The 19,307-nt window shown below is 36.4% G+C and overlaps 1 protein-coding gene across 1 annotated transcript in view; it reads left to right on the plus strand.

Annotated features, from left to right (window-relative positions):
* Itfg1 (integrin alpha FG-GAP repeat containing 1) overlaps positions 1–19,307 on the plus strand; it is a 205,113-nt gene that overhangs the window by 61,186 nt on the left and 124,620 nt on the right. Inside the window, exons 7-8 of the mRNA XM_042667371.1 lie at positions 9,582–9,643; positions 17,194–17,275. Of these exons, the coding sequence (XP_042523305.1) occupies positions 9,582–9,643; positions 17,194–17,275 (144 nt within the window). The remainder of the gene's footprint in view (positions 1–9,581; positions 9,644–17,193; positions 17,276–19,307) is intronic.

Consider the following 19,307-nt stretch of genomic DNA (forward strand, 5'->3'; position numbering starts at 1 on the left):
CCAATTTTATGATCATTTTTACAGTAGAAGGCTTTCTCCTGAAAAATGTATCTTGTCAAATTAGGCTCCATCAACTTGGTTTCCATTTGGGTACCACAGTGTACTCTCTCTAAAGCTTCTCTAACTGTAAAGAATGGCTGCTTTGGTCAGTATACCTGTCAAAGAGTCTATCCCTCTTTGTTTTTTGTTTTTTGCTGGTCTTGGGGCTTGAACTCAGCACCTGAGCACTATCTCTGAGCCTCTTTGTGCTCAAAGCTAGCTCTCTACCACTTGAGCCACAGTGCCACACCACTTCTGGCTTTTTCTGAGTAGTTTATTGGAGATAAGAGACTTACAGGGACTTTACTACCTTGGCTGGCTTTAAACCACAATCCTCAGATTTCAGCCTCCTCAGTAGCTACAATCACAGGCATGAGCCACTAGTGTCCAGCTCGAATCTGTTCCTCTTAAAGAGCCACATAGGATGGGTACGTTAGTGCCCTAGGTTAATGTGGTACATACATCAGTGCAATGGGAAACCTACTATATGATTACTCTTGAGAGTAGTAACACCAACTATATGGAAAGTGGAGCATGTGCCCCTATGACCTATAGATAGCACCACTAGTAGTAGGAACTTCTAGCAATAACTGTTAATACTTCTAGTATTGTGGTTCATAGTAGACATGTCCTTAGACCCCACTAAGCAAACATCTCTGATAGTGGGACCCTCTAGTGATTCAGGGTTCTTCCTGGCATAAGAGCCATGATAGACGCATCCTGTAGAATCAGGGCCAGTGGGAGCAGTGACCAGTGGGAAGTATATCAGTTTTCCTGATTGCACACTATGATGGCAGCCAGCATCAGTGGCAGGAGCCTTCAAGTATGGGAGGCTCTACCCTCAGGTCCAGTAGTGGCATGAACTGCAAGTGATAGTAATACCACTAATGGCCAGCATAATAACTTTGTAGGGTATGAAACACAGGGAAGTTGCCCTCACACTGTCTGTTTGAGCAAAGCAACAGCAGGTTGGATTTGCTGTCAGGGAATGAGCCCTAGATTCCAGAAAACAATACTTTAGTTTCTCAGGACATACTTTCTACTGTGCTGAATTACTGTCTGCTCCCTTAAGTGCAGGACCTTGCATAGAATTGGATGCTGCATTGAGTTGCACTGATGAATCCAGTTGGGCTCATGAGGTGTAGTCTTTTATGCAAGTAGTGTAAAAATATGTTAGGATTCAAAGATTTTCTCTCCCCCAGGATGGTATAAATAAGATTGTTCATGCTACAGGAATCTAGGCTCTAGGGGTTGAAGAACTCAATGTAAGTTTCTTACCAAAGCAAAGCTACTGTACCTACCCCACACAGTTTCCATAACTGGGCTCCTAACTTGTGACCATTGTAAAATCTCTTTTGTCGTTGCCATTGCTGGTGACCACAACAAAAGCTACTAGAACTCTCCCATTTACTGTTCCTCTAACAATGTTAGGAACAATGTTCCTCCCAGCCAGGGAGCCAAGGTCACTGTTGACAGTGACCTCTTTGTTTGCTGCCATCAAGTCTGTGAGTCTTAACCTGTATTTTTAGTGTCTTCCTTGCTAACAACCAGTGCCCTTCCCTAGCTTCTCAACTTTGAAATTCAGCTCCCATTTATTGTTTGGGTTTTTCATAAAAAACTACTGAGCACCTGTGTTTTGCTATATTGGAGTCATCCACACTTAGCTTTTTAATTTATGATAAACCATGATTAGCCTTTATGATTTTCCTACATTTTATCAAATTAACATAGCAATAGCCATCTGATCTACAGCTTACTGAATTACTACTAATAATCTACTGCTTAACGCTTAGCCCATAGTTCTTTAAAAACTAGAAATATCACACACACATACACACACACACACACACACACACACACACACACACACACACACACATTAGTATATTGTCTTCCACCAAAATATTATCCTGAGACAGCACTGTAAGAGATAGTGTAGTTACATTAACTGTTCACATGTTCAGTTATGCAATTCCAAAATCTCATCTTAGTGTCTGAATTCTGATTTGTTCCTTGGGGAACAAGATGGTGAGATTTAGATTAATATGTAGGAAGTTTCATTTTAGGGAAGGGAAGGAAGCAGAGTTGGGCTTTGGTTCAATGTCAGTAAAAACTTCACCTATGCTATGAAAGTGGAATTGCAATGCAGAACTGTCCTGAATGTCATGTGTGGATCCATCCTGTATTATACCTCTGAGTTGTTAACTTATTGGGTGTTGTCTGTCCAAAAGTCTTCCAAAGACAACTGACTACTTAATTCTGTTTATGGGCAGTATTTCCATCAACTTAGCAAATAAATCATTCATTCTTTTTTTTAGGTTTTTTTTTATTTTATTGTAAAGATGCTGTGCAGAGGGGTTACAGTTACATGAGTAAGGCAATGATTACATTACTTGTTGATCATTGATACTCCTTTCCTTCATTATTGTTGTCCCACTATCCCTTTCCTCACCTACCTACCACACTTCTCCCCTCCATCCCTCCCCGCCCCCAGCTTGAGTTCATCCAATATATTGTCCTGTGGTTATCCTTTTGCAGTGGGTCATCCTGTGTCCTTGTTTCAGTGTTTTGTTATTCCCCTTCCCCTCCCCAGATTAGACATATGTATATGCAAGATACAGGGTACTAAAGTCAGATACAGTGACAACAGGATATACCATAGGGGAAAGAACATACAAAGGAAACAACAAAAAATAAAATTACATGGTACATTTAAAACAATAATAATAAAGACAGACTTCTGGTGTCCATATCTTGGGGTTCATTTCACTTAGCATCATCTTATATGGTCATATATACATGGCTTTTGAGCTTTTCAGCTCCTCTGAAAAGATTATCCTATATGTATATTAATTATTGCAAATAAGAGAAACCATGGGACCTAAATTTCTTTGGGACTGAGTTACTTCACTTTGATTTTTTTTTAAGTCGCTCCATTTCCTAACAAATGGGCTGTTGTCATTCTTTCTGATGGAAGCATAGAATTCGTGTGTGTGTGTGTGTGTGTGTGTGTGTGTGTGTGTGTGTGTGTGACATTTTCTTGATCCATTCATCTACTGAGGGGCATCTAGGTTGGTTCCATATCTTAGCTATGGTGAATATTGCTGCAATAAACATAGTTGTGCTGGTAGCTTTAGTATGGCCTCATTTGGGTAAATGCCCAGAAGTGGGATTGCTGGGTTATAGGGGAGTTCTATGTGTAATCTTTTGAGGAACCTCCATACTGATTTCCAGAGTGGTTGGACGAGTTTATACTCCCACCAACAATGCAGTAAGGTTCCCTTTTGGCCACATCCCCTCCAGTATCTGTCATTAGATTTCTTGATTACAGCCATTCTTACCAGGGTGAGGTAGAATCTCAATGTTGTTTTGATTTGCATTTCTTTTATGGCTAGAGAAGTTGAGCATTTCTTCATGTGTCTATTGGCCATTCTTCTTTCCTCTTCAGAGAACTCTCTTTAAGTCTTCAGTGTACTTGTTGATAGGGGAGTTGTTTCTTTGAGGATTTGTTGTTGGGGATTTAATTTTTTGAGTTCCAAGTATATTTAAGATATGAGGCCCTTATCTGTTGTATAGCTAGTAAAGATTTTCTCCCAGTCTGTGGGCTTTCTCTTGCTCTTGCTAGTTATGTCCTTTGCCATGCAGAAGCTCTGAAGTTTCATGAAATTCTATTTGTCCAACCTTTCTTTGATTTGTTGTGTTTTGGATTTTATTAAGGAAATTTTGGCCTGTGCCCAGGACCCCTAAACCTATAGCCAGCATTATACTTAATGGTGAAAAGCTAAAGCCATTTCCTCTAAATTTAAGAATCAGACAAGGCTGTCCACTCTCCCCATTCCTCTTCTACCTAGTATTAGAAGGCCTAGCTAGGGCAATAAGACAAGATGCAGACATAAAGGGATCCAAACAGGGAAAGATGAAGTAAAACTCAGCCTCTTTGCAGATGACATGACCTTGTATTTAAAGTATCCTATGGACTCCATTCCCAAGTTATTCAAGCTGATTTGAAACTTTGGCAAAGTAACAGGGTATAAAGCTAATCCTCAAAAACCAGTGGCTTTCCTGTATGCCACTAATGAGAAGAGCGCAGCTGAAATTAGGAAAGCAACTCCTTTTGTAATAGCCCCACAAAAAATAAAATACATAGGAGGTAACTAAAGAAGTGAAAGAGCTCTATGATGAATACTTTAAAAATCTGAAAAAGGAACTTAAAGCAGAACTAAGGAAGTAGAAAAACCTCCCATGCTCCTTCCTGGATTGGGAGGATTAACATTGTGAAAGTGGCAATACTGGCAAAGGCTATCTACAAATTCAGTGCAATACCCATCAATATCCCAACCTCATTCTTCAAGGAAATAGAAGAAGCAGCACAAAAATTCATATAGAACAATAAAAGACCCTGAATAGCAAAAAACAATCCTTAGCAGAAAGAACAGTTCTGGAAGAATAATAACATCAGACTTCAAACTCTACTACAAAGCCATAGTAATCAAAACAGCTTGGTACTGTCAGAACTATAGACCTGAAGACCAATGGAATAGAACCAAAGATCCAGAAATAAAGCCACCTAATCTTTGATAAGGGACCCAAAAAAATAGAATGGAAGAAAGTCTTCAGTAAATGGTACTGGCAAAATTGGTTAAACACCTGTAGAAAACTAAACCTAGATCCTTATATATCACCCTGCATCAGAATCAACTCCAAATGGATCAAAGACCTCCAAGTAAAAGCACCCTGAAAACATTACAGAAATCATTCATTCTTGTGGGTGATGTCACAGCATCTGTTAGTTGTGAGGGTGGTTTTGGTGGGTTTTTTTGGTTGGCTTTTTGTTTTGTTTGTTTGTTTTTTTGTCAGTTGTAGGCCTTGAACCAAGGACCTGCATACTCTTTCTGAGCTCTTTTGATCAAGGCTAGCACTTTGCCACTTTGAGCCACAGCTCTACTTTCTTGTTTTTATTTTATTAAACATACTAAACGTTATTGTATGAGTTACTCTTTGCTATGTGAGAGCATGAGAAAGTTTTGGCTTTGTAGATTAAGTTTTTTTCTAGTGATTATTTCATTCTCATTCCAACTCTGAAGCATGGTTCTTCATAGTGAATTACTAATAATAATCTCTTTATATGCATGTAATGAATCAATTGTTTTTCTTTTTTCTTTTTTTTTTTTTGGTTCGGTCGTGGGGCCTGTACTCTGGGCCTGGGCGCTGTCCCTCAGCTCTTCAGCTCAAGGCTAGCGCTCTACCACTTGAGCCACAGCGCCACTTCCGGCTTTTCTCTTTTTGCTTATGTGGTGCTGAGGAATCGAACCCAGGGCCTCGAGCATGCAAGGCAAGTGCTCTACCACTGAGCCACCTTCCCAGCCCCTTTCTTTTCTTTTCTTTTCCTGTCCTGGGCCTTGAACTCTGGGCTTGAGCACTGTCCCTAAGCTCCTTTTGCTCAAAGCTAGCACTCTACCAGTTGAACAGTAGCACCACTTCCAACCTTTTCTGTGATTAATAGAAAATAAGAGTCTCATGGACTTTTCCTGCCCAGGCTGGCTTTGAACTGTAATCCTCAGATATCAGCCTCCTGAGTAGCTAAAGTTATAGGCATGAGTCACCATTACCCAGCTTCATTTCTTTTCCTATAACCCTCTTACCTAATTGAATAATACAATGATGATTTTTTTTTAATCTACAAAGTATTTCCAATCCTTCATCTAGTTTTACTGTTCTTCATAGGATTCATGAATGGTTAGTGAAACTATGAAAATGGCCTTTTGTGTTCTGGTTCCTAAATTTTCTAAGTATGCATGACAGAAGAAGCTCATAATTTATTGAAGCTAATGCAACACCGATTGAAAAAAATTGAATTTTTGTTTTAAGAATGAAAGCAGATTGCTAGTTACTCACTGCTCCTTCTAACTATCCCTGTGTACCCATCTTGGTGACAGAATAATTCTAAATCATGCAACCAGCTGCCTTACAGGCAGGACACTGAGACTTTGGCTCCTTATTGGAATATACCACTTCATTTAAACTTAAACTGTTTAAGAGTTCAGAAGTTGTATGTATCCCATTTGTACAATTATAACCTGTGTGAGCTATTATGTAAAAACATGACTGAATTTTAAATGGCTCAGAAGTTGAATTGGCATTCTTTTCTTGGTCATTTGTAGAATTCTCTTGTGTTTATTAATGCCTAATCACTTTCTTACACTGATTATATACATTTTCAGATAGTTCACGAATTTAACAGCTTTCAAATAGCTATGTTAGGGTAGTCACTGTAATGAGTCAAACTTATTTTTAGTCAGAAATTTTTCTCTACAACTTACTCCTTTTTCTCAAGATTTTTCCATTTAAAGATGTAGTAGATAAACCATTTTTAAAAAGTTCAAGCAACCTCATATGATCCACAAAATGCATGTAATATGGTGTCCCTTATTTTTTAAGTAATTATGGGAACACATACACTTTTCAAGCACATATAATCACAATGATGTGAAAGTTAACTGAGCCAAGACTCCTACCCTCAACAAGCTCTGAAAAGACATGTGAAACTAGAATATCATCATATAATAACCATCACCAGGATGGAGGTCACAGTAGTATACTAACAGGAGAAAGCTATGCTCACGAAGAAGAAAGATATGAAAAAAAAAGAGATATCTGAACCAAAAGAACTAATTCATACCTTGCTCTACAGTAGAATGACAGTACAGAGAGAGAGAAGGAATGGCAGGTATTGGGACAAATAACATGGGAAAGAGTATTATAAAATCTAGAGACAATTTTTCTTTGCCTGGAGTTTATCCTTCTTATGTGAGAGTAATAGGTATGACAGGAAAGGCAGATAACATGGTAGATGAGAGTTAGCTGTATAGTCTCAAGGAAAAGAATAAGATCAAATTTGTATTTTGGTTTTTAGTCATCCCAAAGGCAATATGGAAGATTAGAAGAGGTTGATGACATTAATATGGTCACCCAGAACTTGGGCATTTTTGAGATTTTCCCAGGTGACTGAAAATAAATACCCACATAAAATACTATGACTCTGAGCTAGCTTTGATTGCTCATGTCTTTAATCCTAGCTACACAGTAAGCTATGATACAGAAGATTGTGGTTTGATTCCAGCCTATAAGATTCTAACTCAACCAATAAACAACCTTTCTGATTAGTTCATCCAAGAAATATCAGTGGATATTAAAACTGATTTTCAAAATTTGATAAGGAATGCTGGGTATGTAGCTTGTACCTACAATCCTAGTTACAGGAGAGATAGGGAGGATCAATGTTAAAACCAACCCAGGCAAAAATCTCAAAAGACCTCATTTTAATCAATAAAATCCTTGGTGGAATGGCATACACCAGTAATCAAGCTATACAAGGCGATTAAGTAAGAAGATCACAGTCCCCAACTGTTTGGAGCAAAATGTGAAAACATATTCAAAAGATAATGAAAGCAAAAAGAAGGAGGTGTAAATCAGATGGTAGTAAGGAATTCAAGGTCTTTATTTCAAACCTAAGAAAATGTAGATACCTATGTATCCAGAGGCAAAGCATCTGCAGTGAGGTGAAAGTAAATGCAGAAGTATTTGACACATGAACTTACATACGAATGATCCTTCCTGGAATAAGATGTTTTGAGTTCATCTAATTATAAAAGAGAATAAAATATTTAACTTTCTGAGGATTCTGTGAAAATCTTCATTATTATAATTACATACATTAGCTTCATAAGTTCATATGAATTTTACACAAAACATTAAAATGTGAATGGTAATAATTTTCTATGCATATGAATGGACTTTTCTTTAAAATAGTCATGATCTCCATATCACTGAATAATCACCTTGTTAAAGCATAAAAGAATGTTACTTTCATATTCCAATGAGTTATCTCCCAAGTTTTAAACCTTTTTACTCACTGCCATTTTGAAAACATACTAAATTATACAATTACAATAGATGTCCATACAGCTGGACACCTTTTTATTACAAAGTAGTTGGAGTATTATTTTGCTAAGAAATTATATTAAATTTTTTGCTTGAATTTATGAAAGCAATTCTGTTACTCAAAATTTGAAAAATGGCTTATTGTTCACTTCAAAAAAATCTATGCTAACAACTGCCTAGGAAAAGTGGAATACAAAATGTAAGTGTTATCAGAATATCATATCACCTTGCACATTGGAACAAAAAAGATTTAAGGTATGAAAGTTATGAAAGGTATTGCTTGGGGTGTATCTCATTGGTACAGTGCTTATTTGATGTGTTGAAGACCCTTTTTTCCATCCTTAACACCACCAAAACAAGAAACAAGAACAAAAGAAAAAAATGCTGTAATTGTTCTTGAAAACAAAGAATTTTTTTGAGTGGCTTATATATATATAATAATTGAAGTAGAGATTAGGATGACTGTGGTTTGAAGCCAGCCAAGGCAAAAACTGAGCGAGAACTCCATCTTAACAAAAAGTCTGGATGTGGTGCACAAACCTCTCATCTCAGGTGTAAAAAAATGCATAAGTAGGAAGATTATTGCCCATACCAGTTCAGGGAAAAAAATGTGAAGTCTGCAAAATTCCTAAAGTAAAACAGACTAAGGACATGGCATAACTGGCATAATGCCTGCCTACCAAGTATGAGTGCATGGGCTGGGAAGGTGGCTCAGTGGTAGAGTGCTTGCCTTGCATGCATGAGGCCCTGGGTTCGATTCCTCAGCACCACATAAGCAAAAAGAAAAAAAAGCTGGAAGTGGCGCTGTGGCTCAAGTGGTAGAGTGCTAGCCTTGAGCTGAAGAGCTGAGGGACAGTGTCCAGGCCCAGAGTTCAGGCCCCAAGACCAGACCCCAAAAAACAAACAAAAAAAAAAAACTAAGTATGAGTGCCTTAGTTCAAGTGCTAGTATCACACACACACACACACACACACACACACACACACACACACAATGAAGTTGTATTAGTGAAATTAAGGGAAAATGTATCCAAAGAGCATATCTGGTAGTACCCGTTCAAAGTGTGTGTGTGTGTGTGTGTGTTTGAATGTGTTTGTATGTGTTTGTACTTGTGTGCATGTGCCTGTTTTGGGATTGAAAACCTGAGCATTGTCCCTGAGGTTTTTGCTCAAGATTAGTGCTCCATTTCTTCTTCCACAGCTCCAGTTCAACTCTTTGATGGTTAATTGAAGATAAGAGTTTCAGAGAGTTTCCTGCCTAGTCTGGCTTCCTCAAATCTCAGCCTCCTGAGTAGTTTCATTGGCTTTAAAAAAAAAAAAAAAAGATAAAAATAGGATTAGAAGTGAAGCTGTGGCTCAAAGTAGTGGAGCACTAGTCTTGAGCAGAAAAGTTCAGGAGTACCTGAATTCAAGTTTCATGACTGACCAGTAAATAAATATATAAATACGTATATATAATCAAACTTGTTAAAATATAATTCAAAATATATTTAGGTAGACTTCTACTAATAATTATTTCAGGCATTGCAATTCTCCATTCTTTTAAAGATATATACGTCAATATAACTACAAAAATTTACATTTCCATTCTTTTCCTTCTAGATTTATTCCTCACAACATTGTCTGACTCTAATACTTTCCAGTTTGAGATATGTGAAAATTTGGTAAGAAATCTTTTCTTTGGAACATTTTTAAAAGATGGCTTTCAGTAAAGGCACACAATTTAGAAAATGCAATTAAAATAATCATTTGGGTCCATTGGTTTCCATAATAAATAGAAACTCTTTAAGAGCTTTTGGTTGTGTTGTTGTATTCAAACTGCTGAACAATGGGATGCTGAGGAACCATTCAGCTATCAGCCATTCCTCTGCCGGTTTCCAGGCATGGGTCCTGACCTAGCCTGTCTTAATATGCATGTTGACTAGGCTCTTAGCTGTTGAGAAAGGTTACTGTCATTTAATTTGTAACTATAGTGCTTTATGAAGAAAACACCTTTTTTTTGAGGTTGTAATTTTCTTTTTTTGTATATATTTTTCATTGTGAAAATATTATACAGAGGGGTTACAGTTTACATGAGTAAGGTAATGAGTACATTTCCTATTGTTTCCTATTGTTACCCCCTCTTTTGTTAAGAAAACACTTTTTAAAAAGCTAATTTTTATTCCCTGCCTTCAGCTTATGAAAAGAATAATAGAAACAACAGATACTAAATTACAAGTGACTAGGATTAAGACATCGTTCCCAATGGGTTTTCTTTTTGTAATTGTTAATCAAACAATTACTTTCATGATTTGTTATCTTTAAAGTGATATATTCTATGAAAAATAATAAGGTTAACTCATTCGAAATTTTCAGGATGCATAATATTTGATAGGACTAGAAGGCAATAAAATGGGCCTACTCAGAACACTTGCCTCATGTTACTCAAGTATGAAACCTCACTTTCCACATATGGAGAATGGATATAAGAGTCTGCTTTCTAGAACATTGGTAAAGGTGAAATGAAACCAAATGTGTAAAGTACCTGGAATATAGTAGACACAAATTTAAGTTCTAAATCTCTTGATTTCATACCCAATTACTCCCAATTATCTATTACTCAATCCAAATAAAACTCATTTAGCCTCTTACATGTTTCATGAAAATGCTAATAAAAACGATGAGTTCTAACTAATGTAAAATTCTAAGACTTGGGAGACAAATCATTGTTGCCATTGTCTTAACAGACAATGGTGTTAGATGGGACTCACACACCAAAACTGGAGAACTGAGCAGCCCTATTTAGATACCAGAGCATCTAAGTGCTTGTAAGCTACACCACTTTATTATTTTTAGGAATGGCAATGTTTAAAAGAAGAAAAGAAAGACATTGTAACCAACAACACTTAAAATTATAAATGTTTCTAATCATATTTTTTATGATTGTTATATATTGCAAATTTCACTGTTAAGGGATACTTTTTTGCAGTTAGCTTTCATTCCTACCTCATCTGAATCTTGTGCAAAATATATCTAATTAATTTGTACATAGTGGGAAAGAGCCTCAATAAAGCAAGTAGAAGGTGTATATAAAATTATGGACACTTTTAAGTAAATGGCATCCTCTATCTTTGGCTTTAAAGGTGATCAAGTAAAGTAACTCAATAGGAAAAACAATCTTCATGTAGATTTTATTAGGATCTTTTTATCTTTGATGCTGTTTTCTTTAAAGAAAATTAACAAATTGGCTATTGGATAATAAGGACTAAAAGTTGTTTCATATTAAAGAGGCAAGATCAATGAATTAAAGAAAAATTACTCAGGAACTTGTTAAAGATGATAGGGCAGATTTTATTTCAAAGAACTACTTCTAATAGAACCTTGCAGCATGAAAGTAATTGGGCTTAACTATACATACAAAATAAAAAATGACACTATGTATAGCCAAGGAGCATGGAGGGTCAGTAGATCAGAAATTATTAAGAGAGTAACATACTTCCTAAGCTCTGCCTTCTAGTTGAAGGCAGACCATCATGATTATGTAATCTGTGGAGGATTCTAACTGACTTAGTAGCATTCTTCCTAAAATCAAACTCTATGAGGATGGATATGGAAGCCCATGTTTGGACTGAATGGGTCTGAAAGGAGTTTAACAAAAGTTTGACCAAAGAGTCAATACCCAGATTCAAAAGAAATAAATTAGTAATGTATCTTATAGAGAATATAGATTCAAAATTAGCTAGTTGAAGGTCTGAAAGTAGGGGCTCATGCCTTTAATCAATCCCAGCTACTGAGGAGGTGAAGATCCAGAGGCGAGGTTTAAGCTAGCCTGGGGAAAGAAGTTAGCAAGACCCTGTCTCAGTCAATAAGCCAGGTATGGTAGTATATACCTATGGCCCGAGCTATACAGGAAGATCACTGACTGATGCTTACGCTGATCCAAAACAAGAAGGCCCAATCTGAAAAAGAATTAAAGGAAAAAGGGCTGGGTATGTGGACCAAGTGGTAGCACACCTACCTACTCAATGTCAGGCCCTGAGTTTAAACCTTTGTATCACTTTTTTTTAATTAATGAATTCATATAAAATATAGTATTTGTAAAGTAGATGACTATATTCGAAGAAAGATTTGTCATACACTTTATAGTATCATACTAGTTGACCAGAAAAAAATTGAAAACTTATAAAACTGTTATAAAACTATGTTTGAAATGTAGAGGCTATAAGAAATCATTTACATGTTCTGTTCTATAATAGTGTCTGGAAGATGTAGAAGGGTAGGACGGAGGCAGTCTGAGATATGTGTATACATAATTCACTGGTATAATCAAGGAGTCAAAGACCATTTGCTTCTCCTTGATCTACCTAGATGTATCAGTGAAGGCTTCAAAAAAAGATGTGCTATTTGTATGAATAGTACAAATAAGTCAAATTTTAGTGTTAGAAAATGAGAAAGATAGAGAACAAGGCAGGCAAGAAATACACAGAATGGACTGAATGTTTGACTTAGCAGTAGACTTAGCAGTTTGAGACCCTAAATTCAAACCCAGTACCATTACAATAGAAAAATTCTACAATTAACACAAGATATTTTCAAAGAGAAGAAGATCGCTGGTTTGGGCCAGAACAAGAAAGGGACCTTGGAAGTTAAGATTAGAAAAATTTGTTTAGACAAAATAATGAAAGGCCTTTGACTTCTAAGCTAACTAATTTGATTTTCTAAAACTGTTGAGAAGCTGTTCTTGATTTAGAACTGAGAGAGTGAGATGAATAGAAGTTTCATTATTGCAGTTAACCTTGCTGTTCCACATCAGATATATTAGCATGGAAAATTACAGGCGATAAGATAATGGAAGTGGAATGCACAGTTATATTGGAAAGAGATGCATGATTTAAAGAATAGTATGCCTGGAACAGTAGCTATGAGAAAGGATGACCATTAATAACACAGTGGTAACTTGTGACCTATAGCAGAAATTGCAAAGATAAAAGAAGACAGGTGCTTGGGATCACTCCTGTTATTCTGACTTCTAAGGAGACTGAATTCTGAGAAATGCAGTTCAAAGCCAGCCCAACCAGAAAAGCCTATGAGGCTCCATCTCTAATTCAACAGCAGAATGCCACATTGGTGTGGCATCTCAAGTGGTAGAGCAGCAACTGTGTACAAGAAAGTTGATGAGAGCTGGGCACTAGTGGCTCATGCCTGTAATCCTAGCTACTCAGGAGGCTGAGATCTGAGAATCTCAGTTCAAAGCCAGCCCAGGCAGCAAAGTCTGTGAGACTCTTATCTCCAATTAACCACCAGAAAACAGGAAGTGGTGCTGTGGCTCAAGTGGTAGAGCCCTAGCCTTGAGCTGAAGAGCTGAGGGACAGCACCCAGACCCAGAGTTCACGCCCCACAATCGACTAAAATTTAAGATTTAAAAAAAAGAGAAGGGGGGAGGGAGGGAGGGAGGAAAGGAAGGAAGGAAGGAAGAAAAAGAAGAAAGAGAAAGAAGAGAGAAGAAAAAAAGAGTAGAGAAGAAAGAAAGAGAAGAAAAGAAAAGAAAAAATTGGATGAAAATTTGACAGAGTTCAAGCCCTGGTATTGGGGCACGTGCACACACACACACACACACACACACACACACACACACACACACACACAGAGAGAGAGATTAAAAAGAAGTATCTAATTTGGAGCAGGAAAAATTACTTTATCAATATGTCAAGGAAGTAGTTAGAAATGTAGAACTGGAATTCACTAAGAACTATCTTTGAAAGAAAACCCAGAAGACACAAAGCAAGATTTTTGGACAGTCTCAGAATTGTCAACCCTGACATTTTGTAGTAGAGAGCTGTCCTGAGTGTTGTTGATTGTATAGTAATATCTCTGTCCCCCACTCACTTGTGACAATCAAAAATGTCTTTAGGTTTTGCCAAATGCCCTTTAGGGGGTAAAATTAATTGAAATTCACTACTTTACATGAGCCTATGAGAAGATGCACAATAATCATCACATACTGCTTCTGGATGATTTTTTAACATAATGAATAGGGTAGTTTTAGCATTAAAGTTTAAAATACTCAGCTGAATATTGTGATGTACACCTCTTATTCCAGGTACTCAACAGGTTCGGGTAATTCCCATGTCAAAAACAAACTAAATCAAAAGGCTAGGGCTTTAGCTCATGTGGTAAAGCTCTTGTTAGAGGCCCTGGTTTCAACTTCCAATATGGAAAATAAAAAAATCAGGCTAGTACATTGACAAGAAAGCTACTTGATACAACATAACACTATGGCAAAAAGTCTCTTTCCTCAGCAGTGATGGTAGTTGTAATTCAGTAGTGGTAGTTGTAATTACTATTATGTATAGTATTCCTATTAATAACACTGAATATTAACTAAATGTATATTGTATGTTAGGCACTTTATTTTTATTATCTCATGAACCTACACACTCTCCCTTCTCTCCTTCCAACCTTTCCCACTTCCCAAGACAGTTTCAACAGTTTTTATACTTGCAATCTAGTGAATGTGGTTCTTTACATTTAGGAGACTGTTACATTGGAAGTATCATTGTTTGGGGATAGAGATAAATCATGACTTTACATCTAGAATACACACAGAGAGAAAAACAAATACATTTTAGAGATAAGTCAACTGATCTTAAAGAACTAACTTCAGGCCTCAAAGATGGCCCAGTTTCCTGGACTGCAGGAAAGTAGTAAAGGCCATTGAGACTATGGACTATAAGTCCATGACAAAATAATTGACACATCATAAGTACAGAACTGCCTCTGTAAAAAAATTTAACAATGCATCTTGAAAAGCACTCCTTTATCTGTCACTCTATTTGACTATAGTTAGAATCCTACATGAGACTGATTTTGTTTTTCTGGTATCAAGGCATGAATTCAGAGCCTGAGGTTCTAGCTCAGCTTTTACCACCCATTGCTATTACTCTACCACTTTGGGCACACCTCCAGCCTGACATTTTGCTATTTAATTTAATTGGAAATGGCGTATTTCAGACTTTTAGGCCCAGGCTGAGTTTGAACTGTGATCCTCAGATCTCAGCCTACTAAATAAGTAGGATTATAGATATGAGCCACCAGTACCTCGCTAAACCTATTTTTAAATAGCACGTGTATCCTGATCTGACAGAGAAGAGCCAAAATGAAACTCAAATTATTAAGCAGCCCTAAAGTGATACAACTTGTAAGGAAAACAAGAAGACTCCATATCATTTAAACGTAAATTTAGTACTGACTGTATATATTCAGTATATATTGATGTCTTATTTGTCATCTTCCTAAGTTAACTAAATAGCTTCATGTTTTAAAAGTATATTTTTGTCCCACTTTAAAACATGGTATATAGGGCTTGGAATGTGGCTCAGCGGTAGAGTGCTTGCCTAGCATGCATGAAGCCCCAGGTTCGATTCCTCAGTACCACATAAATAGAAAAAGCCAGGCCCTGAGTTCAAGCCCCAGGACTGGGAAAAAATGGTATATAATAAGAGGAAAGACATTGATGAAAAATGTTATTAGATCATTGTCATCAAATAAAAAATATATAAATAACATTAACCTGGATAGAACTTATGTAGTTTGTAACAAGTAATGGCAATAGGAAAATTGTTTAAATGAAACATCTTTTCCCCAGCTATGGCCTCTATATAATGAGTTCCACACATAGCCACTTTGCCAAGAATATATTCTCTTCTATTGATACTCACTGCGAATGTGATGCTTATTTTGTTATATTTTATTAGCTTACCTTAGTTATAAACAGGGGGTTTTCATTATTATATTTCTACACATTTATAATATGTTCCACTCAGTCTTGCTCCATGTGTAACTCTCTCCCCTTCTAAGCTTCATACTTCCCAAAAATAGTTCAAACCTTTTCATAGTTGTAAACATTCTAGGGAATGTGGCTTTTAACATGTGGGAGACTGTTAGCTGGAAAGTATCATTGTTTCTGGATGGAGATAAATCATGATGTTACATCTATAGAGATTTTTCTAGACATGCTAACCAAAGTTCACACTTTCACTGGGTTGATTAAGGCACTTTTGTCAGAGTACCAGCCTTATAATCACATGATAAAACTAATGTGTTCTATTCAAAGAGTTATTTCAAGTTTTTCAAAAAATCATATCTACTCAGTATACAATAATCTTTTAAAACAAAATAGCACTTTTAACACTACAGTCAGAAGTGGCAACTTTAACACATCCAGTGCAATTTCATCTTCTGGTAAATAGTGGGGAAGAATGAAGTCTAAAGTTTAATACATTTGTACAAATAAGATATATATAGAAAAAGTATTTGAAAAGCACACCAGCTAGTTTAATAATAGTAGGACAAACATTTCTGTCTGTGGATAATGAAGTGTAAAATGGTTAGAAAATTGCCTGTCACAAGACCAATCTCACTCACTCTCTTCTGGTTTCCAAGCACAGTTTTTGTGCTTTCATTGTAGCAGTGCCTTTCTCTGAGAACATCAAGAGTAATTTCCTTAAGGAATGACTTGAAAATTCGTAGTATCCTTAGAGGAGGAACAAAGAGGAACCTTTAAAGTGCATGGATACCTTATAAGGCATATAGGCATCAAAGTCAATAGCAATTTTTTACATCAAAGTTCTGAGTTCAGTCTTTTATTTTTCTTATTTAGTATCTAAAATTACTAAGTATAATTCTTTATATTTTCAAGACTTTCTATAGTACTTGACATGAGAATATGATAATTATGTCTGAAATTATGACGATGATCTGGGAAAAGGTCTTATACAAGAATTGACAGAAAGCAAAGCACTCTAAATTAGCCAGGTACTGATGGCTCATGCCTGTATTCCTAGCTGCTCAGGAGGCTGAGATCTAAGGATCATGGTTTGAAGCCAGGCTGGGCAGGAAAGCCCATAAGAAAGTCCATTATCTCCAATTAAGTACCAAAAAAGCTGGAAGAGCTGGAAGTGGAGCTGTGGCTCAAATGGTAAAGTACTAGCCTTGAACAGAAAAGCTCAATGACGACTCCCAAGTCCTAGAACTGGCACTCTAAATTCATATTTTCTACAAAACTCACTGGTTACTTTTGTTTCATAATTTTTAAAAAGTCAGTAAGAGACCGGAGTGATGTTAATACAATAAAAGACTTAAATTATTTATTTCTCTGCTTCCGTTAAAATGCTTTTTACACTTGACAAATGAGTGTGTTACGAGTTTTAATTCAAAGTTCTTTTGATTTCAACAGGATGGAAACTTCTCTCATTGTAATACCGTTGAGACACCTAAAAATTTGATGTTAGTTGGACAGTCAGCTTTTGCAGACTTTGGTAAGATTATTTTGTCTTTCAAACCCGTTCCCTCTTATGCTTTTGCCATGTTGTTTGAGAACTACATCTAGTGTTTTCAGAACTATTAGAAATTTAAAAGATGTCTATTCTGTTAAGTCAGTCCACTAATACAATAGGAATTTATGACACATTTTAAAATGGGTTGAACTTAAACCTTTATCCAGGAATAACATCCAAAACTTCTGTGGTGTTTATACAGAGTACAATATAGAGAGTAGTAATTATTATGATTTCTCATATACAGGATGAGGATCCCTTATTTGAAAATGCTGAATCAGATTTTAGAATATTTGTATATAAATAATGAGGTATCTTGGTTATAATCATGCTCATGTCTAAACACAAAATTTAATTTATATAAACCATATATATGTATTATTATGTGTGTATATGTATGTGTGTGTGTATATATATATATATATCACATATACTGTGAAGATAATTTTATATGACATTTTTAGTGTACCAGAATTTTCAGAGATGTTATGTCAGAATATTATGTCAGAGATGAAATTTTCCATTATGGCATCATATTAACAAAGATTTGCAGATTCACAGATTATAGGTATTCAGTAAGATAACTGGGAGATGGAATGAATAGAACCCCTTCTTCTCCCCCACCCTTTCCCCACCTCTCACCCCCGAAGTTGTAAAGTTAGTTTCCAATATACTGTGGGGTTTTTTTCAAAGTGGTTAATAGAAATTTATTTAAAAATTGATGAGGTTGGGCTGGGAAGGTGGCTTAGTGGTAGAGCGCTTGCCTTACATGCCTGAGGCTCTGGGTTTGATTCCTCAGCACCACATAAGCAAAAAGAAAAAAGCCGGAAGTGGCGCTGTGGCTCAAGTGATAGAGCGCTAGCCTTGAGCTAATGAGCTGAGGGACAGTGTCCAGGCCCAGAGTTCAGGCCCCCACGACCAGACCCCCCCAAAAAAAATTGATGAGGTTTTACAATTTTCTATCCCAGGCATCCAGACAGCCAGCTACCTTATGAAATACGTAAGCTTTAATCTTGCTGACTTTTTCTGTTCCAAAAGTGCCCACCTGCAAGTCTCAGGCTGGATTGTTTTGTAGTCCTCACTGCACTTAAAACTCTTTCATGATCTTTCACTCCTATGTTCTAAGACAGGAGTACAGGCTCAATCCACCACACACAGCTCCAATATACTGTTTTTAAGCCAGGCACTGATGCCTCACGTCTGTAATCCTAGCTACTTAAGACTCTGAAATCTGAGGATCACAGTTCAACACTAGCCCAGGCAGGAAAGTTCATATGAGACATTTATCTCAAGTTAACCACTACAAAACCAAAAGTGGCATCGTAGCTCAAAGTAAGAGAGAGCACTAGCCTTCAGCCTTGAGCAAAAGACTCATTGATAGTGCCCAGGCCCTGAATTCAAGCTCTGTGACTGAAAAAATAAAAGATTTTTAAGTTTTGCTATTTTCAACTAAAAATATTATCTATTGATATTTTTAAGATGTAGACTATAAAGTTGTTAAATTAAAAAATATAAATATTCACCAATTTGTAAAACAACATTAGATAGTTAAATCATTGAACTTCTTTCATGTATTGTAAACTTTTACTATCTATCTCTTAATGTCTTTTAAACAATTTGTATATTTTAGTTGTATATTGCCAAGAAACAAAACAACTAATGAGTCCAAAAAAGCAGGTGGCATTGAATAAGGTTATGAATATTAATAAATCTAAATTATGCATTTTCCAAAGAAAAGTATACATTTGAATACATCTGGGACTTGCATTCTACCCTCTTCCACTCCACCTACTCCCTTTGAACAAAAGCAAGAGAGTGACTGACACCAAGAAAGTCAGAACAGCTTTAAAAATATGCCACTTAGTTAGTAAAGAAGCACATGTTTCAATAAATTATATGGTTACAAGGAAAAGCCCCTAACAATTAAGACTTTTTAAATGACTCTTAACTCACTGGCATTTTACAAAATAATCCCACCCCAAGTTAAACAAAAGTATATAAAAGTAATATTTTG

Source organism: Dipodomys spectabilis, unplaced genomic scaffold, assembly GCF_019054845.1.
Source record: "Dipodomys spectabilis isolate Male_0828 unplaced genomic scaffold, ASM1905484v1 ptg000394l, whole genome shotgun sequence".
Lineage (NCBI taxonomy): Eukaryota > Metazoa > Chordata > Mammalia > Rodentia > Heteromyidae > Dipodomys > Dipodomys spectabilis.